At 52.6% G+C, this 24153-nt stretch overlaps 2 protein-coding genes across 2 annotated transcripts; one reads left to right on the top strand and one right to left on the bottom strand.

Moving 5' to 3' along the window:
* The first annotated feature begins 9643 nt into the window (after positions 1 to 9643).
* Positions 9644 to 10237, top strand: OXT (oxytocin/neurophysin I prepropeptide). Its single transcript, XM_028118901.1, has 3 exons — positions 9644 to 9763; positions 9897 to 10098; positions 10182 to 10237. Exons 1-3 carry the CDS (start codon positions 9644 to 9646, stop codon positions 10235 to 10237), a joined length of 378 nt encoding a protein of 125 aa, XP_027974702.1.
* Positions 10238 to 16104: 5867 nt separating this feature from the next.
* AVP (arginine vasopressin) lies at positions 16105 to 17867 on the bottom strand. Its single transcript, XM_028118897.2, has 3 exons — positions 17748 to 17867; positions 16423 to 16624; positions 16105 to 16289 (listed from the first exon to the last, which is right to left on the bottom strand). Exons 1-3 carry the CDS (start codon positions 17865 to 17867, stop codon positions 16105 to 16107), a joined length of 507 nt encoding a protein of 168 aa, XP_027974698.1.
* Between the last annotated feature and the right edge of the window lie 6286 nt (positions 17868 to 24153).

Genomic DNA, 24153 nt, shown 5'->3' with positions numbered 1-24153 from the left:
AAGAGACCTGTTACCTGTGACTGGAGTAGGGAAGGAAAAATGCCCAGACCTTCCTGAAATTTCTGGCTACACTAATCCGCAGGAACCCAGAGTTCCCCTGGGGCCCAATGATCAGAGCCAAAGCTTACTGCAGTCTGGAGATGAGTCGGACCTAGGAAGCAGAAAGTAGCCTCATGCCTTTATAAAATATATGTGTGTTGGTGGGTGAGCGACAAATCCCATGAAAACACAAAGGCTTGCCATGTCAGTGACATTTCTGGGAATCACTGGTCTGGGGCATGCTGGGATGTCCTGTCCAAAGTGAAAGGGTTCTCACGCTGTGCTGATAGGGAAAGCTAAACGTACAAAACTCTTGAATCTAGCAGTTCCCCTGCAGGTACGTACCCAAGAGGAACGACACTTATGTCTGTCAAAAGATGCGTGGAAGAATGTTCATAGCAGCGTGGTTCATAAAAGCTAGAAACTGAAAACAACCCAAAAGTCCACCAACAGAGTAATGGACAGATTCTAGTATATTCTTACAACTGAATACTAGTCGGCAGTGACAAAGAATTGAGCCACCGCTGTATGCAGCTGCTCGGGTGAGTCTCCGTGAGATTGTGTAGATCAGAGGAAGCCAGACATAAACCAGTACCTACTCTACGATTACATCTAGATGGGTTCAGAAACAGGCAAAGTTAATCAGTTATGATACTCACTTATGATATTAGGCTAGCGGCTGTCTCAGGATGCTGAACAGGAGAGTGCATGGGGAGTCTCTTAGGGTGCTGGTCATTGTGCTGCTTTCATAGTGTATCAATAGGTAAAAATCCGGGGCCCCGGGGTGGCTCAGTAGGTTAAGCATCTGCCTTCGGCTCAGGTCATGATCCCAGGGTTCTGGGATCGAGTCCCGCAAAGGGGACCCTGCTCAGTGGGAACCCTGCTTCTCCCTCTGACCCTGCCCCCTCTCGTGCTCTCTCTTGCTCTCTCTCTCACTCTGTCTCAAATAAATGGATAAAATCTTTTTTTTTTTTTTTTTTGGAGAGAGAGAGAATGAGAGATAGAGAGCATGAGAGGGAAGAGGGTCAGAGGGGAAGCAGACTCCCTGCTGAGCAGGGAGCCCGATGTGGGACTCGATCCCAGGACTCCAGGATCATGACCTGAGCCGAAGGCAGTCGCTTAACCAACTGAGCCACCCAGGCGCCCGGATAAAATCTTTTTAAAAAACAGGTAAAAATCCATTGAACTGTACACTTAAAATTTATGCGCTTTATGTAAATTTTACTCTGGTAAATAAAAGTGAAGGAAAAAAAACATTTCCCATCCCAGGACAAGATGGCGTAGTGAGAAGTGACTGAATAAATGTGTTGGCCATGAAAGTAGAGAGGGCATTATAGGAATGCCTTCTTTATATAAATATGTGTGTTGCTTTTATAGTTAACTACCCCAAAAAATGATGGACAAATTGCTATGCCTTGCACCTTTTTATCCCTGAAAAGGGAATGCAGTGCACAGTGGCCCTCTGGATTTTGGAGTCCACACTGGCCATGCTTGAATGGACTGCTCTGACCCATTTCCCAGAAGCAGAATGGCTGTGGGCTCTGAGAGTCATCTAGGGCAAGAGGCCACCACGGGCGATCCAGCTGCGTGATGACAGGCAGTTCTGCCTTTTAGGCCTCATGACACAGAGGGCCCCCTCCTGCAGAGGGCTTGAGAGATGTCCACAGTTGATCAGAATGCTGGGGAAGCCTGCGGCAAGCTCCAGTGGGATCTCACATCAGAAGTCCCCAGGGTTTTGTTTTATTTTATTTTATTTATTTATTTATTTTTATTTTATTGTTAGAGAAAGAGAGCACATGCGTGTAGAAGGGAGTGGAGGGGCAGAGGGAGAAGGAGAGAGAGAATCTTAAGCAGGCTCCACACCCAGCACAGCGTCGACGTGGGGCTCGATCTCACGACCCTGAGATCATGACCTGAGCCAAAATCAAGAGTCAGATGCTTAACCGACAGAGCCACCCAGACGCCCCAGAAGTCCCTAGGGTTTTAGAACAAAGCTATAACCCTTTTTGACAAGTCACTAGCTCCTTTGGAAAAACAGATCTTTGGGGACACCTGGGTGGCTCAGTTGGTTAAGCGACAGCCTTCGGCTCAGGTCATGATCCTGGAGTCCCGGGATCGAGTCCCGCGTTGGGCTCCCCCTACGCTGTGGGGAGCCTGCTACTTCCTCTCCCTCTGCCTGCCACTCCTCTGCTTGTGCTCTCTCTGTCAAAGAAATAAATAAAATCTTAAAAAAAGAGAGAGAGAGAAATACATCTTTCCCAGTCCCCCAGCCCTGTTAGAGACTGCCTGATGTTGAGACTCCGGGTGTGTATCAGTTAGCTTATTCTGTATAACAAACCACCCCAAACCTCAATGGTCTGAAACAATAAATACCTATTGCTGCTCGATTCTTGGAGTGCACGATCCTTCTGCTCCTGGCTGGGCTCACTCATGCATCTGTGGGTCAGAGGGCAGCATGTGCAGATGGACTCCTCCTGAACCCAAGCCCCATCCTCAACTCCTGTCTGTGATCTCATGGGGAGTCTTAGGTGGCCAATTGACCAAAGAGGGGGAAATGGAGTCCTGTTTTCAGATGGCCCGTAATGCCGATGGCAGCTGGTTGTGGTGTTGTTGTTTTGCTCACGAGTGGCCCTGAAGGACGGGAAGGAGATGACTTGCCCCAGCCAGCAGTCCTTCAAACACAGCATCACAACCACTCTCCCAGAACCAGAGAGACAGCCTTAGGGACGGACAAGTAGCTACAGATTTGGCTGCATGATAAGTGATGCTCCACCCACTTGTGTGCTTGCTCTCTTTCTCTCTCAAATAAATAAATAAAATCTTAAAAAAAAATAAGATTACTGCTCTACAGTATTCTATTTCTATTTTATCTTTTTTTTTTAAAGATTTTATTTTTGGGTAATCTCTACACCTAGTGTGGGACTCGAACTCAAAGCCCCGAGATCAAGATCCCATGCTCCACTGACTGAGCCAGCCAGGTGCCCTTAGTCTATCTTTATTTGTATTCCAGTATAGTTAACATACAGTGCTATATTAGTTTCAGGTGCACCATATAGTGATTCAATAATTCTATACATTACTCAATGCTCCTCATGATAAGTGTCCTTTTTTTAAAAAAAGATTTCTATTTATTTCTTAGAGAGAGAGCATGAGTGGAGGAGAGGGGCAGAGGAAGAGGGAGAAGCAGGCTCCCCACGGAGCAGGAAGCCCGATGTGGGGCTCTATCCCAGGACCCTGGGATCATGACCTGAGTCAAAGGCACACGCTTAACTGACTGAGCCACCCAGGCGCCCGATAAATGTCCTTTTAATCTGCTTTACCTACCTCACCCATGCCCCCACCCACCGCCCCTCTGGTGACCATCAGTTTGTTCTCTATAGTTAAGAGTCTGTTTTTTGGTTAGTTCTTTGTTGCTGTTGTTTGTTTTGTTTCTTAAATTCCAATGAGCAAAATCATATGGTATTTGTCTTTCTCTGACTGACTTATTTGCATTATATTCTCTAGATCCATCCATGTTGTTGCACATGGCAAGATTCCATTCCTTTGTAGGGCTGAGTAATATTCTATTGTACATATTCACACATTTTCTTTATCCATTCATCTATTGATGGACACTCAGGCAACTTCTGTAATTTGGCTATTGCAAATAATGCTACAGTAAACATAGGGGTGCACATATCTTTTTGACTTAGTGTTTTCATATTCTTTAGGTAGATACCCAGTAATGGAATAACTGGATCATATGGTAATCTATTTTCGGTTTTTTTTTTTTAAGGAACCTCCATACTGTTTTCCACAGGGGCTGAACAAGTTTGCATTCCCACCAACAGTGCACAAGGGTTCCTTTTTCTCCACATCCTCACCAACACTTGTTGTTTCTTGGAGTTTTGATTTTAGCCATTCTGACAGGTGTGAGGTGATAACTCATTGTGGTTTTGATTTGTGTTTCCCTGATGATCAGTGATGTTGAGCATCATTTCATGTGTCTGTTGGCCATCTGGATGCCGTCTTTGGAAAAATGTCTGTTTATGTCTTCTGCCCATTTTTAAATTGGATTATTTGGGGTTTTTGGTGTTGAGTTTGATAAGTTCTTTATATATTTTGGGTACTAACCCTTTATCAGATGTGTCATTTGCAAATATCTTCTCCCATTCAGTAAGTTGTCTTTTAGTTTGGTTGATTGTTTCCTTTGCTGTGCAGAAGCTTTTTTTTTTTTTTTTAATTTGACAGAGAGAGACACAGCAAGAGAGGGAACACAAGCAGGGGGAGTGGGAGAGGGAGAAGCAGGCTTCCCGCTGAGCAGGGAGCCCGACATGGGGCTCGATCCCAGGACCCCGGGATCATGACCTGAGCTGAAGGCAGACGCTTAACAACTGAGCCACCCAGGCGCCCTGTGCAGAAGCTTTTTATTGTGATGTAGTCCCAATAGTTTATTTTTACTTTTGTGCCCCTTGCCTCAGGAGACATACCTAGAAAAATGTTGCTACAGCCGATGTCAGAGAGATTACTGCCTGTGTTTTCTTCCAGGATTTTTATGCTTTCACATCTCACATTTAAGTCTTTAATCCATTTTGAGTTTATTTTTGTGTATGGTGTAGGAAAGTGGTCTTTCATTATTTTGCATGTAACTGTTCAGTTTTTCCAACACCATTTGTTTTGTTTTGTTTTGTTTTAAGATTTTATTTATTTGACAGAGACACAGCAAGAGAAGGAACACAAACAGGGGGAGTGGGGGAGGGAGAAGCAGGCCTCCCGCGGAGCAGGGAGCCCGATGCGGGGCTCGATCCCAGGAATCCGGGATCATGACCTGAGCCGAAGGCAGACGCTTAATGGCTGAGCCACCCAGGCGCCCCCCAACACCATTTGTTGAAGAGACTTTTTCCCATAGCATATTCTTGCCTCCTTTGTCAAAAATTAATTGACCATATAATTGTGGGTTTATTTCTGAGCTCTCTGTTCTGTTCTATTGATCTATGTGTCTGTTTTTATGCCAGTACCACACTGTTTTGATTACTACAGCTTTGTAGTATAGCTTGAAATTTGGGTTTGTGATACCTTCAGCTTTGTTCTTCTTTTTCAAGATTGCTTTGGCTATTTGGGGTCCTTTGTAGCTCCATCCACATCTTAGGATTATTTATTCTTGTTCTGTGAAAAATACTATTGATATTTTTATTTATTTTTTAAAGATTTTATTTATTTGACAGAGAGAGACAGAGCAAGAGAGGGAACACAAGCAGGGGGAGTGGGGGAGGGAGAAGCAGGCTCCCCGCGGAGCAGGGAGCCCGATTTGGGGCTCCATCCGAGGACCCTGGGGTCATGACCTGAGCCGAAGGCAACCCCTTAACGACTGAGCCACCCAGGCGCCCCCTATTGGTATTTTTATAGGGATTGCATTAAATCTGTAGACTGCTTTGGGGAGTATGGACATTTTAACAATATATGTTCTTCCAATCCATGAACATGGAATAGCCTTTCATTTGTTTGTGTCATCTTCACTTTCTCTTATCAGTGTTTTATCATATAGTACATGTTCCCACCACGTTGGTCCAGCCCACTGTCATCCCTCGCGGGGATTGCTCCAGGAGCCTCCTCACTCTCACCTTTGCCCTGCAGTCTTTTCACAATAGCCAACGTTGTCCTATAACAGGTAAATCCAATCATGTCACTCCTCTATGCAGAGCCCTCCTGGGTCCCCATTTCATTTGGCCCTATGTGACCCCGTCCCACATTACCGTTCTGACCCCAGGACTTTGGTCACTCTGCTTCCTCCCCTCTGGCTTCCTTGCTGCTCCTTGAACATGCCACACACATTTCTGGCTCAGGACCTGTGCGCTTGCGATTTCCTCTGTCTAGAATACTCCCCTTCCACGACAGGCAGAATTCTAAAACGACCCCTGTGATTCTTACTCCTGGTAGCCACACCTTTGTGGAATTTCCGGTTGCATATGGATAGGACATGTAACTATTTTTTTTTTAAGTTATTATTTATTTATTTTAGAGAGAGAGTGTGTGTGTGCATGAGAGCAGGGGGAGAGGCAGAGAGAGAATTCCAAGTAGACTCCGAGCTGAGTGTGGAACCTGACATGGGGCTTGAGTCGATGACCCATGAGATCATGACCTGGGCTGAAATCAAGAGTCAGATGCTCAACCGACTGAGCCACCCAGGAGCCCCAAGGACATGTAACTTCCTTCTAATCAATAGAAGATTATGGTGAAAATGATGAGGTATCATTCCCATGATTATACTATATTATAAGGTAAAGGTGAAGGGATTGCAGATGTACTCAAGGCCCCAATTATCCAAATTAACCAGTTTCACTTTGAGTTAAAAGACTGGTGGATATTTCACTGTGTTGTACACCTGAAACTAACGTAACATTGTGTGTCAACTGTACTCAAATAAAGGTATTTCAAAAAAAGAAGAAAGAAAAAGAACAATAACAAAAATGTCAGTCATGGTGGGCCTGGCCTAATCAGGTGACCCCTTTAAAAGAGGCTTCCCCATGCTCAGAGACTTGAAGTACCAAAGAGTCTCTCTCCCTCTGGTGCTGGCCTTGAAGAAGCAAGCCATGAGTTCTACAGCTGCAAGGAACTGAATTCTGCCAACAATCTCCCAGGCTCCAGGATGGAATGTAGTCTGGCTGACATCTGGACCTGACCGGCTGTGAGACCCCGAGCAGAGGACCCAGCTGAGCCGTGCCCAGACCCACAGAAACTGTGGGGTAACAAGTGGGTGCTGTTTTGAGCTGCCCAACTTGTGATTTGTTATGTAGCAATAGAAAACAAATCCACCTTTCAGATATCTACCTGGCTTGTTTCCTTAGGTCCTTTAAGCGTTGCCATCACCCTCACAAGAGGCCTGCACTGAGCCCCCTGAGAAAAACTACAACATGCCCCCCCCTTTCCTCCATTGCACTGACTACCTCCTAACCTACTGAGATATGTTTATTGTTTGAGGCCTCCCCCACTCTACTAAAATACAAGTCCCCGAGAGCAGGGATTTTTGTCTGGTTCACTGATCTTGCAAACATCTGTACTGGGGCCCCATGCATCTTCAGATGAAGAGTCCTTGAACAGCTGATGGAGTGCCAGCCCTGGGGGGCCATTATGCTATGGTAATTTATGTGCATCTGTTAACTTGGGTGAGGTCAGTGTGCCCCAAGGACAGGCAGGAGGCCTTTCTGGGGCTGCCTCTAGGATCAAGCCCTTGGCCTTCTAGCCCGACAATGCCAATGAGCTGATCTGGGTGAGAAACAAGATGAGCTGCTGACGGGGAATCAGGTCAGCCTGACCAGCTCCTCAGTGCCGGGCGGCTCCCATGAGTGGCTCAGGGTCAGCCGGGCCCTGTGACCTGTCCGGCCCCAGTGGCCGCAGCACCCTCTTTGAGGAGGGTCAACAAGAGTGCCACAGTGGCTGGGGCCATCCCAGTCAGTCTCCTTTTCCCCAAGGGCGACAGCTAGGGACGGGCCCTGCTGAGTCTGTTCCTTCTGACACTGGCCTCCTTTCTTCTGTGCTATCACAAGATGGGCTCCCCCCAGGGAGCACTCGGAGGTGGAGTTTAACCTGCAGGAGGTTTATTACCAAGGGCCCTGGGGACCCACAACTGTGAGAGCGAAGGGGCAGGACCGGGATTAGGTGGAGGGAGAACTTCCATGCGGGCCTCAGTTGGCCCTATGGGGAGTTCAGAGCTGAAATAGTCCTTCATAGCTGCCCACCATGGGGCCAGAACAGGTGTTGGGTATGAGCCACCAGGGAAGGGTGTGACCTTGGGCTAGGCCACTCTCTGAAGCTGCGGCAGGCCCTGGGTGGGCTGCCAGCCAGAGTTTATCGGCTGAGCACACTACCAGCTTCGGGGGGCAAGCCCCTTCCTTTTTTTTCCCTAAGACTGATTGATTGACTGATTGATGTGATCGCTACACCCAGCGTGAGGCTCAAACTCACAACCCTGAGACCATGACCTGAGCAGAAACCAAGAGTGGGGCTGAGCCACTGGCATGTCCCTTCTTGAAGGCCGATTGGTGCTGAGCATCTCCCTGTTCGTGACATTGACCAACAGCCCCTCCCCTGAGGCACTCTTTCTTTTATTTGTAATTATTTCCATTTTAAGATATATTATAAATGTGGGGCCCCTGGCTGGCTCAGTCGGTTAAGCGTCTGCCTTCTGCTCAGGTCGGGATCTCACGGTCCTGGGGTCGAGCCCCTGTACTGGGCTACTTGCTCAGCGGGAAGTCTGTTTCTCACTCTCCCTCTGCCCCGCCCCCATCCCGGCTCCTGCTCCCGCTCTCGCTGTCTCTCAGATAAAGAAATAAAATATTTTTTAAAAGATATATTAAAAATGCAAAAAAAAAAGCATTCTTTAAAATCCATAAAGTTGGGGCACCTGGGTGGTTCAGATAGTTAAGCGTCTGCCTTCGGCTCGGGTCATGATCCCAGGGTCCTGGGATCCGGTCCCGCATCGGGCTCCCTGCTCCTTGGAGCCTGCTTCTCCCTCTGCCTCTCTCTCTCTCTCTCTCTCTCTCTCTGTCTCTCATGAATAAATAAATAAAATCTTTAAAAAAATCCATAAAGTAAAAGACATAAGATTACAAAAGAAACCAAGTGTATTTATATTCAGGTATCAAAATGTTAAAACAAATACGTGATATAGTCACAAATATTCTTCTTTAAAGCATTAGATATTGGGGCACCTGCGCGGTTCAGTCGGTTAAACGACTGCCTTCGGCTCAGGTCATGATCTCAGGGTCCTTGGATCCAGCCCATATCGGGCTCCCTGCTCAGCGGGGAACCTGCTTCTCCCTCCCCCTCTGCCTACCACTCCCTCTGCTTGTGTTCTCTCTCTCCCCCTCTCAGAAATAAATAAATAAAATCTTTAAACGACGTTTAGAGACATTTGGAATAGCTGTAACATGATAGGAGAATATCTGTCATTTTGATGTATGACAAAGCCACACGGGTTGCAAATTCCACTGTGGGTAATTGGCCACCTCACAGTCAAAGCGAAGGCTAAATTTCAGTTACAAGTTAGAGAAAATAAAGATCTTTCTCTGTACAAGGTCCAGGTGCAGGGATGTGGGTGTGGGGGTGAGGGTGGAAGGTGGGTTCCAGGAAATTTGGGTTCAGGCAGGGGAGACCTCCCTCACAAGAGAGACCAGGCTGCAGCGCAACCACCCAAGAGGCACATGGGGAGTCTTGCCCGGCCTGGCCTGGCCTGGCCTGGGGGAGGGGGCGTCCAAGTGTCTGCCGTGTAACCCCTCCCCCACATACTGGGAGTCCAGCTACATAGTCCTTGGTTGGGCCGCAGACCCCCAGACTCCCTGTCCCACCCCAGGGGGGCTCTGGCCACCGCCCAGGCCACCCGCCCCCGCACGGCCTCGCCTTCTGCCTCCCCTGCCCCCAGTCCGCCAGCCGATGCGGTGACGGTGACCCGGCCAGGCCCTTGCAAATGAGGGGGGCGCGCCGGGCGCCCAGGGCCTGACCCGCAGCGACCTGCTGTGACCAGTCATGCGGCGGGCCTCTTAGACAGTGCTCCGCCCGCGCGGCCCCGGCCATAAAAGGGCCGGTCAGGGAGCCGCAGCCGCCGCCCCCGACCCAGAGCGCTCGCACCATGGCCGGCCCCGGCCTCGCCTGCTGCCTGCTGGGCCTCCTGGCGCTTACCTCCGCCTGCTACATCCAGAACTGCCCCCTGGGCGGCAAGAGGGCCGCGCTGGACCTCGACGTGCGCCAGGTAAGCCCGGGCCGCGGCTCGCAGCCCCTGCCCGCCCCGCGGGTCCCGGGGACTCTAGTGGATGTGCGCCCCCCTCCGCGACCGCGGCCCCCGGCCTCGCTTGGCCCGCGCTCACCCCCCGCCCTCCCGCCAGTGTCTCCCCTGCGGCCCCGGGGGCAAAGGGCGCTGCTTCGGGCCCAGCATCTGCTGCGGCGACGAGCTGGGCTGCTTCGTGGGCACGGCCGAGGCGCTGCGCTGCCAGGAGGAGAACTACCTGCCGTCGCCCTGCCAGTCGGGCCACCAGCCGTGCGGGAGCGGGGGCCGCTGCGCCGCCGCCGGCATCTGCTGCAGCCCGGGTGAGCCGGGGGCCGGGGGCCGGGGACAGGGCCGGGGCCGGGAGCCGGCGGGGCGGGCGCTGACCCGGCGTCTCTCCTTGCAGACGGCTGCCGCGCCGAGCCCGCCTGCGACCCCGAGGCTGCCTTCTCCCAGCGCTGAGCCGGATGGCCCCGACGGTGGCGCAGCCACCCCCAGAAATAATGAAATAAAATAAAGCAGAGTTTTTCCCCTCCAACACGACTGGCGTCTTGGTGTCAGAAATGGGAGGGAAGGCGCTGGGGGAGCCCCGACGGTCGCGCCCGGCGGGGCCCGCGTCTCTGGCTCTGGGCGATTCAGAGACGGAGCGCCGTGTGTCTGAGCGCGCCGTTCCTGCCGCCGCAATCCCGCAGCGGGTGGAGAGGGAGGGAGAGGGTAACGGACGCCAGCTTCCCGCTCCAAACAGAGCTGGGAACCTACAGCAGGTGGACTTAAGAAGAACTTGCAAAGAACCCAAAGGATAGGGCGGGGTGGGCCTGAGAGGGACGCAGACGAAGAGGGGGCAGGCCAGTGGCGGGTGAATGACTTCCCTACATCTGGAAGGAGGCTTGAGCCCCATCTGAGGGCTCGCTTTGGGGCCCGGGCGGCTGAAGGGCCTTCACGTTTCCAAGGAGCGACACTCCGGGCCACCGGGGCTCAGAAGAGGGGGCCAGGCCGCCGGGCAGCCAGCTGGCCTGCTCCTGCCTCTGCAGTAAAGGAACTTGGCAGTGCTGGGGACCCTGCAGGACAGGGGGTCCGGAGAGCCCACCGCTACAGAAATGACCTCAAAACGCAAAAGCCGCCCACAAACAGAATCCTCAACCTATTTCTCATCTGTTCCTGGACCAAAAACCCTCTTGGGAATCAAGAGAGCCTATTTCATCTTCCCCCGAGCATGCTGTCATTCACTCACGCATGCCACTGGGCAAGCAGTTTCAGAAGGTCCGTGGCCACACTCCCACGCCAAGTAAAACAGGAACAGATCACTCTCTGTTAGGGAGAGAAAAGGTAATTTCTACGGCTTCCTCTCACACTGGAGGACGCAGAGCAGTATGTGGAGAGAGAAAAACTATGCTGAAGAGGACTGTAAGATTTTCTTTATATAAATTACAGAAACAGGCAAAACTAAGCTATGGTGCTGGAAGTCTTGTGTTGCGGGGGGTGACTGAAGGGGGTCCAAGGGCAGCTCTGGGTACTGGTCATATTCTGTTTCCTGGCCTTCGAGCTGGTGAAACAGGCGTGTTCATTTTCAGAAAACAACACAGCGTGCATGTGATTTGTTGTCTTTTATAGGTATATTATATGTGAATAAAAGGTTTTAAAAATGAAAAAAGATCATTACTGCTAAGATGTACGAAGGGAATAGAGATGAGGCTTTTGGGTTTTTTTAAGTGCTTATCGTTTTATTTATTTATTTTTTTAAGTAATCTCTACATCCAATGTGGGACTCCAACTCATGACCCTGAGATCAAGAGTTGCATGCTCCACGGACTGAGTCAGGCAGGCATCCCTGAGATGAAGCTTTTGAAAACCCCAGTGGCCAATAGCAACCTGGACTATAGTTCCTTTTTTTTTCTTTGCTTTTTTTCTTGCTTTTAATTTATTGATTTGTTTTGTTTTAGATTTCACATATAAGTGAAACCATACGATGTTTGTCTTTTTCTGTCTGACTTCTTTCCCTTCACCTAACACCCTCTAGGTCCATCCATGTTGTCACAAATGGCAAGATCTCGCCCTTTTTCGTGGCTGCGTAATAGTCCACTGTATAGACTGTGGTTCTGGCTGAGACTGTGAGAGCAGCCCCTCCTTCAACCCCGCATCTGGGGGGGATTAGTCACCCAAAGGGACACGAGATGACTCAAAGCGGAGTCCTGTTCAAACCAACTATGGTGAAGTGTGTGAGGCACATCAATGAGTATTTGAGGTTTGTCACAGAGTTCTGTGTCCCTCAGAAACCACACAGCCGGGGAGGACTGCAGTAGAGGTGACCGTGCTCCTCAATGACAGACGTGTCGTGATGGGTCTGTGCTTTTCCAAGCTGGAACGTCCACCCTCCGCCTTAGCAGGAAGTCTGGGATCTCCCCCTGGTATCTCTTTCTCTCCCCTGAGTGTCTTGGGGTGCCAGCCCAGCTGTTCCCCCCCGAGGAGCGAGTTCAGGTCCCCTCACCCACTCAGGCACCCACTTCGCTGTTCCACTCTTTCCCTAGAATCCAAAGGTGACAGTATTTTCCGGCCCCAAAACACAGGGTCGGATTGACACGGCTTTTCCCGGGTATGTCCCAGAGGTGGCATCAAGCTGGGTCCAGTGGCCAGACTGGTGCAGCAGCAAGCTTGCTGTCATTCTTCCTTCTCCTTGCTTGCTGAGTCCCATGGCTTTTGGTCTTTGTTGGAATGACTCCTTCAAACCTCCAAAGTGGGGGCACCTGGGTGGCTCAGTGGTTAAGCATCTGCCTTCGGCTCAGGTCATGATCCCAGGGTCTTGGGATCCCAGGCCCCCCCATCGGGCTCCCTGCTCAGCGGGGAGTCTGCTTCTCCCTCTCCCACTCCCCTTGCTTGTGTTCCCTCTCTCGCTGTCTCTGTCAAATAAATAAATAAAATCTTAAAAAAAAAAAAAAACCCTCCAAAGTGCTTGAGGGTTTGTCCAGGGTGGTGGTTCCCAGCTCCCACTTTGCATAGCTTTGTTCTTTGTCCTTCCACTACCTGGAAATGAAATTCCTAGAGAATATGCCCACCTACACTCAAAAAACATATTATTAGTCTGAGCAGTAAGATAGAGAAAAGGAAAGTAATTTAGTACAAAATATTACTTTAAATGTGACTAAATAGGCAAGCCTATGCTAGGTGACACGCGCACAATACAGTTGTCTGATAATTACATCTACTTAGAGCAAATATAATAAAAAGAGATTGGAACCCATTCCCTACAAGAAGTTCAGGAAAATAAAAAGGTAAGAAAATAAAAATTAAAAAAGGTAGAAGGGCAACGAGGATCAATACTCTCTTTTGTGGGGCACCTGGCTGGCTCAGTCAGTTAAGCATCTGCCTTCAGCTCAGGTCATGATCCTGGGGCCCTGGAATCGAGTCCCACATCGGGCCCGCTGCTCAGCAGGGGATCTGCTTTTTCCCCCGCTCCCCCTGCTCCTGCTCTCTTTCTCTCTCAAATAAATAAATAAAATCTTTTTTTAAAAAAGAGTATTCCTTGGTTTGTCTCTTCTTGTTTCCTTTGTTTTGTTTCTTAAACTCGACATATGAGTGAAATCTTATGGTATTTGTCTTTCTCTGATTTATTTCGTTTAGCATTATACTCTCTAGCTCCATCCATGTTGTGGCAAATGGCAAGATTTCATTCTTTTTTATGCCTGAATAATATTCCATCGTATATACACACCACATCTTCTTTGTCCGTTCATCAATAGGTGGACATTTGGGCTGCTTCCACAGTTTGGCTATTGTAAATAATGCTGCTTTGTGTGGTCATGTTTTTAAGAAGAAATCTTCTGAGATGCACACGGGAATGTTTACAGCTGAAATGGTTATGACAGCTGGGATTGGTGTCAAGATAATTCGGGGGTGGGAGGAGAGGGCGGGGTAGGGGTGAAACAGTCAACCATGTTGTTGATAGTCACTGACGGTAAGGGGGGGGTGGACCTGAGGAACTTTTGTTCTGTTGGGTCTACTTTTTCATATATTTGAAATTTCTCGTAACAAAAGCTACAAAACAGAAAGATTGTGGTAAAGGTAAATGCTTTGATATGAAAAGATGCCCCAAATTTACTTTGTTAAGAATGATGTAAATTAGGACATATGGATTATGTAAATAATACTAATGTGTAAAACAACAGCTGTGTGAAGCTTTTTTTTTCTTAAAGATTTTATTTATTTATTTATTTGACAGAGAGAGAGCAGAAGCAGGGGGAGCGGGAGAGGGAGAAGCAGGCTCCCTGCTGAACAGGGAGCCTGATGCGGGGCTTGATTCCAGGACCCTGGGATCATGACTGAGCCGAAGGCAGACGTTTAACCAACTGAGCCACCCAGGTGCCCCTGTGTGAAGCTTTAGAATAAATTTTTAAAAGTTGAGTTGTTTTCTTAGTATGGAGTTTTGAGAGGCCTTTATGCATTCTGGATATCAATCCTTGATAAGCTTTGTGAGTTGTAAATCTTTACTTCCTGTCCATGGTTTGTTTCTTCATTCTTTTAAAGAGCAGAAGCTCTTAATTTTGGTGAATTCCAAACGTATCAAATTTCTTCTTTTATGGATTCTCCTTTCGGTGTCAGAGCTAAGAAATCTTTGCAAAACTCAAGGTCATAAATGATTTCTCCCACAGTTTCTTCAAGATGCTTTAGAGTTTTAGGTTTTACATTTAGGCATATGATCCATTTTTATTCAAACCAGCTGCCTCTTTCCACCTCCCTGTGTCCTGAAGGGTTACTAAGTTCCTCTTAGGTCTGGTCCTGCCCTGGTCCTACTAAGACCTGGGGACTGGCCCCAGGTGGGCCACACCAGGGCAGAGGCAGGAGGTCATGGCAGGGATAGAGGCCCGCAGGGCTCCTGTTCTCCCTCTACCCTTAATCACTCTGGGCACTGAATCAGGTCAGGGGTGACAGCAAACGGAACTCTAAGACCAGAAAAGAGCCTGACCTTGGCTTAGCACCAGGACCCTGGCCACGTCTGACGGAGGCTGAGTCATGACACTCTGCCCTAAGGCAGGGTGTTGGCATCAGGGCTCAGAGTGACTTCTCTGCCTGCCCTCCCTCCTGGCCTCTAAGTCAGTGGAGGATTCTGGTGAAGATGCAACGTCTTGTCCCAAGGCCTGGAGCAAGAAAGCCCAAGCACAGGATGCTGAGAACAGAGGGGGCAGAGAGAGAGGAAGGGAAGGATGTAATGGGACAAGGAGGGAAGCAAAAGAGGGCCAAGGAGCCGGGGGACGGGGGAAGGGAGGGGAGTGAGGCTCAAAGGGATAAAGGAATAGAGGGGACAAAGAAGGACATAGGGACACAGAAGAGCAGCAGCCAAATGCCAGTGGATGTCGGCCCTGAAGCTGTGTGTGTCAAAGGGTCGAAGGTCCTAATGTGAGTGTGCTCGTGTGTGTGTGTGTGTGTGTGTGTGTGTGTGCCCACCCATGGTTGAGTCTGTTTCTATCTGTGTTTCTCTGGGTGTTTCTGTGGTTCTGAATGTGTATCTCAGGGTCTACACCTGTAACTGTGGTCAAGGATCCCAAGGCATGCAGCTCATGATTATTTGCTGGTCCGTGTTTGTGTTAGTGTGTGTGATCTGTGTGCCTACATGGATGGGGGCATGTAGCTAGGGTCTCAGTGGGCTCTGTCTTCCACTCTGGCTGAAGGGCTGCTTAACTTCCTCCTGGACAGATAGTACCTGGCCCTCTGTCTGCTGGGTCTGCGGTGATTTGCTGCCTCCCCGCTCCAAACTCTCTCTCTCTCTCTCTCTCTCTCTCTCTCTCTCTCACACACACACACACACACACACACACACAGCACAGCCCTGGATGAAATAGTAGACTGGAAATCTGGGGAGATGGGTGGGTCCCTGAAGTCGTGCCTCGGTCTCCTGGGATGTAAATGGAGAGGGGAAGCCCCGGTCACCCTTTGGCTCCCCTTCGACCTTTCTCACTCTTCCCTCGGACGCTCTCAACGTCGCTCTCTCCATCGTTGGGCTTCCGCTGTCTTCTCCTGCCATCTTGTCCACCAATGTCTTTTCCTCTCCTCGCCTTCACTTCTGTCCCTCTGCCGGAGGATCCACGCAGCCCCTGCAGGGCCCCCCCAGGTTGCGCCGTCCCTAGTTCCCCGTAGCCCTCTAGCGAGCCAAGATCGCTTCCCCTCTGCGGATCGCGGACTGGCTGGGGTGGGTGAGGGAGGGGGGTCCGCGCCCCACCGTCTCCTCTGCGCCCCCGCCCCGCCCCTGGACACGGACACAGACACTCGTGGGTGCATTTTTAAAGGTTTATTTTTCCAGGCTGCGGGGGGCTCGGGGGGGAGGGGGGCGAGCGAGCGGCTCAGTAGACGCCGGATGGGGCGGGCTCCGCGGGCTCGGGCGCCCCCGCCAGCTGCACCAGCCGCAGCAGCAAGGCGCCGGTCGGCCCGTCCAACTGGGTCGCGTTGCTCCGGTCGCTGGCGCTGGCGCGGGCGCGGCGGTGGAAGCCGAAGCCCCCCCGGCACTCGGGCTCGGTCACGCAGCTCTCTGCGGGCGGAGGGGAGGCGGGGAGGGCACGGGGTGAGCGCGGCGCGGGCGGGACCCAGATCGGCCAGGCCCGCGGGGACCCCGGGGGCCGCCCCCGCCCGGCCCCCGGCGCGGTCCCCAGCCCCCGGCTCACCCGGGCTGCAGCAGATGCCGGCGGCGGCGCAGCGGCCCCCGCTCCCGCACGGCTGGTGGCCCGACTGGCAGGGCGACGGCAGGTAGTTCTCCTCCTGGCAGCGCAGCGCCTCGGCGGTGCCCACGAAGCAGCCCAGCTCGTCGCCGCAGCAGATGCTGGGCCCGAAGCAGCGCCCTTTGCCCCCGGGGCCGCAGGGGAGACACTGGCGGGAGGGCGGGGGGTGAGCGCGGGCCGAGCGAGGCCGGGGGTTGCGGTCGCGGGAGGGGGCGCACGCCCATTAGAGTCCTCGGGTCTTCAGGTGACTGAGGATCGGCTCTCGGTGACAGCCCTCGGCACCCTCCCCCTTCGTTCGCTCCGCACCGGGCTGCGCCGAGGAGACCCTCCCTCTCAGCTCTGGGGACATCAGAGGTGTGCGCGCCCCTCTCAGCCGCCCACCCTTCCCCTAAGGCAGACCTTCCTCCCCTGTCACCAGGACTCAAACTTGATCTCTAGAACGCACGCCCCCGGCAGACAGGGCTCTGCCCCGCCCAGAACACTTCCAGGCCCCTCCTCCCGTTTCCTGGCCCGATTGGACAAGCTGGTGGGCCTCTGGGGGCCCGGACCTGGGCTCACCGTCCAGGCACTAACTGTGGGTGGCAGGAGCCTGAGCCCAGGGAAGGGCACGGGGCACCTCGCTGACTCAGGTGTCGGAAGGTGCCAAACAGAGGGAAGGGTAGTCTGTGGGGGCTGCCCACAGACCCACTCGAGTTTGTTCAATAGCCTGGAATTGAGCCCCCTGTGGCCTGGGAGGGTTTGAGCATGGGGAAGGGAATCGACTGGACAAGCAGGCGGGAGAATTGGGCTAGGTTCCCAGCATAACTGCCTTGCAGGAGGTGGCACTCTCACTCGAAGGAGCTCAGAGCAATGGGCCGCTTCTGCGTGGGGCCCCGGGGAGCTGTGGCTAGGAGAGGGTGACGGCTGGATGGAGAAGGCCTCCCATGCTGGCTATGACACAGCCCGTTGCGGCTGTGAGACTCCGATGGGCACAGAGGAGGCCCTGCTATCCAGTTCTCCCTGATCGGCCCCAAGCCCCATTACTGGAGAAACACGGGTTTTCCTGCATCGCTTGCCTGGATGGGGATAGTGTCCCGGCAGTCCTGCAGCCCGTCCTAGCCTGCCTGACAGCCTGTCCCCCGCCACCCCTGCCCAGCCATGCCAAGCCTCCCTGCTGCTTCCCCTAAAGCCGGGCCTCTTCCACAACTTCCCTCCTTCCCGGCCCCGCAGGGTAGCGCGGGCCCAGGGGCTCTGTCCCCTCCAGGCAGCCCCGAGTTGTGCCACGTTCATACCTGTCTCAGCTCCAGGTCAGACAAGTCCCTCTTGCCGCCCCGCGGGCAGTTCTGGAAGTAGCAGGCGGAGGTGAAGGCCAGCAGGCCCAGGAAGCAGGCAGGGAGCATGGTGTCCGGCATCCTGGTGCAGGTGGGCACAGTGTGTGGAGTGTGCTGGGCTGCCTTTGCAGGCTGCCTCTTTATGTCTGCAGGTGCTCCCCCGGAGACGACGTGGCCGCCACCCCCCCTCCCCAGTGACTCCCCAGGAGCCCACGACCGCCAGGCAGTGATTCAGGCATCTGGGGACGCACGTGGACCTGTCTGGGGGGGCGGCTAGGGAGGAGGGGTGCCGGCCTGCGGGCTGTTACTGGCAGCCGCGTGGCTGCCGTGTGACAGGAGCTGCTGCAACCGTGATTGTGGCTCTCTGGACCCGGGGAGAGGGATGGATGGGGGCGGGGGGGTCTCACGGAGACCATCCCCAATCTTTCTGGCTGCCCAGAGGAGGCTGGGGGTCAGCGGGCCCGTCCCCAGACACAGCCCCCTGAGAAGGTGGGGAGGGGGGCCCGAGGGGCTGGTGTGCAGGGAGCAGGGTCGGCTCCGGCCCAGAATCAGTGAGACAGACGACCGTCAGGTGTGCAGAACCCCATCAGGAGGGTTAGTCTCCTGGGGGGGACACTGCCACCCCCCACCCCACACACACCCAGAGCAGGGTTCAGACCCAGTAGGGTTCAAAGATGGGGGGAAAGCCACCTGCCCCAATTCCTACCCCAGCAAGGACCCTAGTTTGTGGGGGCCGGGGCAGGTACCATCTCGGGCCTAGGGTGGAAGTGGGGGCGAGGGAGCTTTGGTGTTGGGGGGCTGGAGGAGCCACAGCAAACGAGCCCAGCTTGAGAAAGCAGACTTTGGTTCATGACCCCAAGCCGGTGGGATGAAGGGACTAAAGCCTCCCTCTCCTGGGCCACCGCAGAGCCCCTCTGGTCCTTGGACCCAGGCCGGCCACCCTGCTCCTCTCAGGATCTGTTCAGCCCCCGGCTCTCCCAGCCCCAGGCTCTTCGCCTCCTCTCCAGGGTGCCCAAGAAAGCTCTGGGCTGCCTTCTCCCCACCAAGTGCTCTAAGGGGTTTGGCATCCCAGGGAGAGACCTCCCACAGTCCGGACCTGACGCCAGGCTCTTCAGGAACATCCCCTTATGGACTCTGAGGACACCGGAGCCCCGTGGCCTGTCAGTATCTAGCCTCTGTTGCTCAAAACTTCACCACTCGGGCAGGTTACTTGACCTCTCGGTGCCTCACTTTCTTCCAGTGTAATGTCGGGAAGATACTAACTAGTACCCACCCCCTAGGGTCGTGAGGATTGAAATCGTGTAATACATAAGAGCTTTAGAAAAGTTCCTCCACCACTGTAAAGCTAATTAATAACAGTATTGTATTGTTAATGCCATTATTCTGTTTTTTTTAAAGATTTTATTTATTGATTAGAGAGAGAGAGAGAGCACAAGAGGGGGGTGAGGGGCAGAAGAAGAAGCAGACTCCCCGCTGAGCAGGGAGCCCGACGCGGGGCTCCATCCAGGGACTCCAGGATCATGACCTGAGCCGAAGGCAGATGCTCAACCGACTGAGCCACCCAGGGGCCCTAATGCCATTATTCTTATTAAGAGCTGACGAGAGGGTGCCTGGGTGGCTCAGTTGGTTAAGCCACTGCCTTCGGCTCAGGTCATGATCCTGGAGTCCCGGGATCGAGTCCCGCATCGGGCTCCCTGCTCGGCAGGGAGTCTGCTTCTCCCTCTGAACCTCCCCCCCTCATGTGCTCTCTCTCTCTCATTCTCGCTCTCTCAAATAAATAAATAAATAAAATCTTAAAAAAAAAAAAAAAAAAAAAAGAGCTGAAGAGAGTCTTCCAGAGAGAATAGCATCCTGGGTTAACCCAGGAGGAACATTCTCATTCCATTCATGGGGCCTGGAGAGAAGCTGGGTCCAAATTGTTGCTCCCTTGTGATTCTTGGTTGTGGTGGAGGCCACAGGCCTAGTTTAGGCCAGCTGTGTGGCCTAACGCCCACCTTCTTGGAACATGCAGGGGCTAGAAAAAGTCTTGTTACTGCGCTGTCATGTCAAATATATCACCTCACATGTCACATGGACCTTTTCACACCCCACGTTCCTACACTTCCCTCTTTATTAGTCCTACCTGGAAAATACATCTCAAATTTATCTGCTTCCTTTCGCTCCTGCTTTGAAATCTCAGAAAGTGTTGTTTCTTTGTCCTAGAAGCCTCCCTTACCCTCACCCCTCCGTAGGCTTCATTCACCTGGCTTCGGTGAATCGGTGTCCTCTCCTAAGAGGAGACCTCCCTGGCTGCCCACCTGGCGCATCCCTCCCTCAGCCCCGCCTCGATTACTTTCTAACTTGAGTCAGTGTTGAAGGGTTAATAGCACCTACTACAACCTGCAGCTCATTTCCTTGTCTGTTTATCTTTTGTGCATGTGTATGGCTGTGTCCCTCCAGAGTGAGACCCCCAGGGCAGAAAGGACTTCATTTTTCTGTTCAGTGCCATAGTCTGGTACGGTGCTTGCCACACAGTGGGTTTTCAATAGGTTATGGAAAGGAGGTGGGGAGGGTGGGAAGCTCTGTGTACCAGCCTCAGCTTTCCCGGGAGTTACTCTGTGACCTTGGGCAAGCCACACCTGTTCCCAAAGTTACTCGCTTAATGTACTAACAACCTCACTTCCTGTCTCAATGAGGGTTTAAGGGAATCAGACCAAGGTGCTATAAAGGTTAAGAGTTTCTGAAATAGCTACAAAACAAAGAGTTGCAAACCTCCAGGTTAAGCCTCAAATCTCAGAATACTCTTTATTTCCTGTTACACCATCTTTTCTTTCTTTTTTTTAAATTTTATTTGACAGAGAGACAGTGAGAGAGGGAACACAAGCAGGGGGAGTGGGAGAGGGAGAAGCGGGCTCCCAAGGAGCAGGGAGCCCGATGCGGGGCTCGATCCCAGGACCCTGGGACCATGACCTGAGCCGAAGGCAGACGCCGAACGACTGAGCCACCCAGGCGCCTCTAGACCATCTCTTCTGAGAGCAGGTAACAGTTAACTGCCCCGGGGGTCCATCCATTCCTCTTTCTCATTCTCCTTTTCTCAGGATCAATCCAGAGCCCACACCACATGACAGGCACACAGCCTGTCGGAAGGGGGTTGACCTCACTTTCAAAGGGCCTCTGTGGCCACAGTTAAGTCCACCTTTCGCTCTCCTCACCTGTGGTCCACCAGTGACACTTGAGGACCCTCGGCAGTGTAGACACACAAATGCTCTACTGTGAAGAGGTGAACTGCAGGGAGAAAAGTTGTAGGATCCCCCCAAACTGCTCACTGAATTGAATCAAAGAGGATCCACCGAGCAAGGATCACAAGCATGAGAAAATGCTGGGCTTTAGGCAGACAGGCCCCGAGCTGAGATGGGTCCACACCAGGAGCGAGAAACGGCAAACCTTGGCTTCCTCGTCTCACGTCTCTCGGGGGGAGCTCAAAGTGAAGGTTCATCGGATCTCGACAAGGGGTTACGTTAAGCTTCAAAGGATCAGAAATGAAAAGTCCTCATAACAGGTCTTACTTGCAAAAACAATCTAAATAAAAAGCAAAATAAACCGGGACACATAGTTTTGACCCTCTCTTCAGTGTTAAACACCTGTAAGCGGCAGGATGGGTGGAGTCGCCTCTGGGGACTCCCAGCTCTGGCTGGAACCCCGGGCGCCCTGGCCTGGTGTCCCTGCTGGGCTGGGCCCTGTGGCTGCCCCCTCCCCCGCGGCCCCCTGAGCCCGATCTCCCCCCGACCCCCCGCCACGCAACCCAGGGGAGGGCCAGGCCACCGGGGCGGCGGGAGCGGGCGCCCAGGCCCCAAGGAAAGACAGGAAGAGGCTGCGAGGGCCTCGGGGACCGGCGGCGCCGCCGGGAGCCGTGCCCTGACTGCCGAGAGCCGCATGAGCGCAGCGCCCGCGTCACTCACCGCCCCTGGGGACCCGGCCCGTGCTCCCGCCCCGGAAAGGGGCGCACCCCAGCGCCTGGGCCCCCCCCCCCCGCGGGAGAGCGGCGCCGGGAAGTCTTCTCGAATATTCCTTTGGAGCCTGTAGTTTGGGGACTGAAGGTCAAATGGGGAGTCCCGGGAAGAAGGCCGGGGAGGGCACACCTGGCTGGATAAGGTGTGAAGAGGCAGGATGTTTGTGTGTGTGTCTGCGTGTGTGTGTGTGTGTCTGTGTGTGTGTCTCTGTGTGTGTGTCTGTGTGTGTGTGTGACTGTGTGTGGGTGTCTGTGTGTGTGTGTGACTGTGTGTGTCTCTGTGTGTGTCTGTGTCTGTGTGTCTGTGTGTGTGTCTCTGTGTGTGTCTGTGTGTGTCTGTGTGTGTGTGTCTCTGTGTGTCTGTGTCTGTGTGTGTGTCTACGTGTGTGTCTGTTTCTGTGTGTGTGTGTGTGACTGTGTGTGGGTGTCTGTGTGTGTCTGTATCTGTGTGTGTCTCTGTGTCTGTGTGTCTGTGTGTGTGTTTCTGTGTGTGTGTGTGTCTCTGTGTGTGTGCCTGTGTGTGTGTGTGTCTGTGTCAGTGTGTCTGTGTGTGTCTGTGTGTGTGTCTGTTTCTGTGTGTCTGTGTCTATGTGTGTGTGTGTCTGTGTGTCTATGTGTGTGTCGGGGGGCGGCAGTAAGGACACAGCCCAGGATACCAGGCCCCAGAGCATGTTGACCCACAGACGACAACGAAGACTCTGTAGCACTGAGCATGAGCCAGTGCTGGGCCAAACTTCACATGCATTTCCTTCTCGAATCTGCACAAAACCCTAAGAAGGAGAAAGTTTTTTTTTTTTTAAGATTTTATGTATTTGAGAGAGAGAGAGAGAGAGAGAGAGCACACACAGGGGGAGGGGTGGGACAGAGAGGCAGAGGAAGAAGCAAGCTGCCAGAGGAGCAGGGAGCCTGATGCGGGGCTCCATCCCAGGACCCTGAGACCACAACCTGAGCCGAAGGCAGACGCTTAACGACTGAGCCACGCAGGTGCCCCAGGAGAAAGTATATTTTATTGACATTTGCAGACAGGAAACAGGGACAGAGAGGTTGAGACACTTGCCCAAGGAAGCACAGGTAAAGACCAGCAGAACTGGGCCCCGGGGTGTGTGTTCTTCAGCACTCCACTGCCTCATAACCAACGGGGACTAAACTCCCAGGATATTAATATTTACTAGGATTCAGAGCTGGAGGTTGGTAGTCTTGTGGTTGGCTCAGGGTTCAGGGGTGTCACCCGGGGTTTCCTTACTCCCTTCTGGCACCCTCCACATGTCTGGGTATCTCTCCTCATGGCAAGGGGGCAGCCACAAAATGGTTCCCTCCTCTGAGCCTTTCCCTTCTGGGGGACCCTCACCTTCGCCCAGGGGCCCACTCCCAAGCCCCTCCAGGCTGAGCAAGCACCTGGCTGTGTGTTAGGTCAGCCAAGGTTCACCCCAGGGCTGCGTGTTTCTGCAGGCCCCTCCTGAAATGGGGTCCTGTTAGTGAGGACCGGGAAGGAGTGGCTGCTGGCCCAGGCTGGGAAGATTTGTAGGATCCTCTCCATCACTTCAAGTGGAGGACCCTGTGGCACAGGGAAGCTCCCTGTCTTCTTGTCTGGGGTCACACAGCGAGGCAGTAATAGAGCTACCGGCGGAGGAACCCTCAGCCCCCAATTCCTGCACCTCCTCAGGCTGCACCTGGTCTCAGCTCTGGCTGGATCGCCTGCAGAGCCCAGGCTCCCATCATCAGCTCCCCAGACCGACCACGCCACTTCCCTTTGTGCTTAACTTCGGGGACCCTCCAGACCTCCATGGCTCCCCACTGCCCACCGGATGATGCACAAGCACTTTAGCATCACCTTTGTCTGCCATGCCCTCAACCCCCAAGGTTATGTTTCTCCCAGCCAGGACTGCAGGGCCCCCTCTCTTGGTGCCTTTTATTCAAGTTTTCAAAGAATCAACCTCTTATTGAATCCCCAATTTGTTTCATTAATTTATGCTGTTATCTTCATTAATTTCATTTTATCTTGTCTTTGAGTTAATTCTGTACTTCTTTTCTGACTGCGTTTAGTGCTTGGCTCATAAATTTTCACTTTCTTTTTTTTTAATTTTTAAAAGATATTTTATTTATTCAAGTAATCTCTACCCCCAGTGTGGGGCTCAAACTCACAATCCTGAGATCCCAAGGGTCACGTGCTTCACCAACCAAGCCAGCCAGGCACCCTTCTTCTTTTTATTTATTTATTTATTTATTATTTATTTATTTTAAAGATTTTATTTATTCATTTGAGACACAGAGATAGAGAGAGAGCACGAGCAGGGGGAGTGGGAGAGGGAGAAGCAGGCTCCCCGCTGAGCAGGGAGCCCGATGCGGGGCTGGATCCCAGGACCCTGGGATCATGACCTG

This window comes from Eumetopias jubatus, unplaced genomic scaffold (assembly GCF_037043125.1).
Source record: "Eumetopias jubatus isolate StellerSeaLion01/CBP00866 unplaced genomic scaffold, mEumJub1_p1.0 scaffold_9, whole genome shotgun sequence".
NCBI lineage: Eukaryota > Metazoa > Chordata > Mammalia > Carnivora > Otariidae > Eumetopias > Eumetopias jubatus.
The sequence above is the reverse complement of the archived record's forward strand: the minus strand, read 5'-3'. Positions and strand labels throughout refer to the sequence as shown.

Excerpts from the sequence above, each read along its gene's own strand:
- OXT (XM_028118901.1), top strand. The coding sequence starts at position 9,644 with ATGGCCGGCCCCGGCCTCGCCTGCTGCCTGCTGGGCCTCCTGGCGCTT. Across the intron at positions 9,764-9,896 it reads TGGACCTCGACGTGCGCCAG|TGTCTCCCCTGCGGCCCCGG; the intron begins GTAAGCCCGGGC and ends CCCTCCCGCCAG. Across the intron at positions 10,099-10,181 it reads CGGCATCTGCTGCAGCCCGG|ACGGCTGCCGCGCCGAGCCC; the intron begins GTGAGCCGGGGG and ends CTCTCCTTGCAG.
- AVP (XM_028118897.2), bottom strand. The coding sequence starts at position 17,867 with ATGCCGGACACCATGCTCCCTGCCTGCTTCCTGGGCCTGCTGGCCTTC. Across the intron at positions 16,625-17,747 it reads CTGACCTGGAGCTGAGACAG|TGTCTCCCCTGCGGCCCCGG; the intron begins GTATGAACGTGG and ends CCCTCCCGCCAG. Across the intron at positions 16,290-16,422 it reads CGGCATCTGCTGCAGCCCGG|AGAGCTGCGTGACCGAGCCC; the intron begins GTGAGCCGGGGG and ends CTCCGCCCGCAG.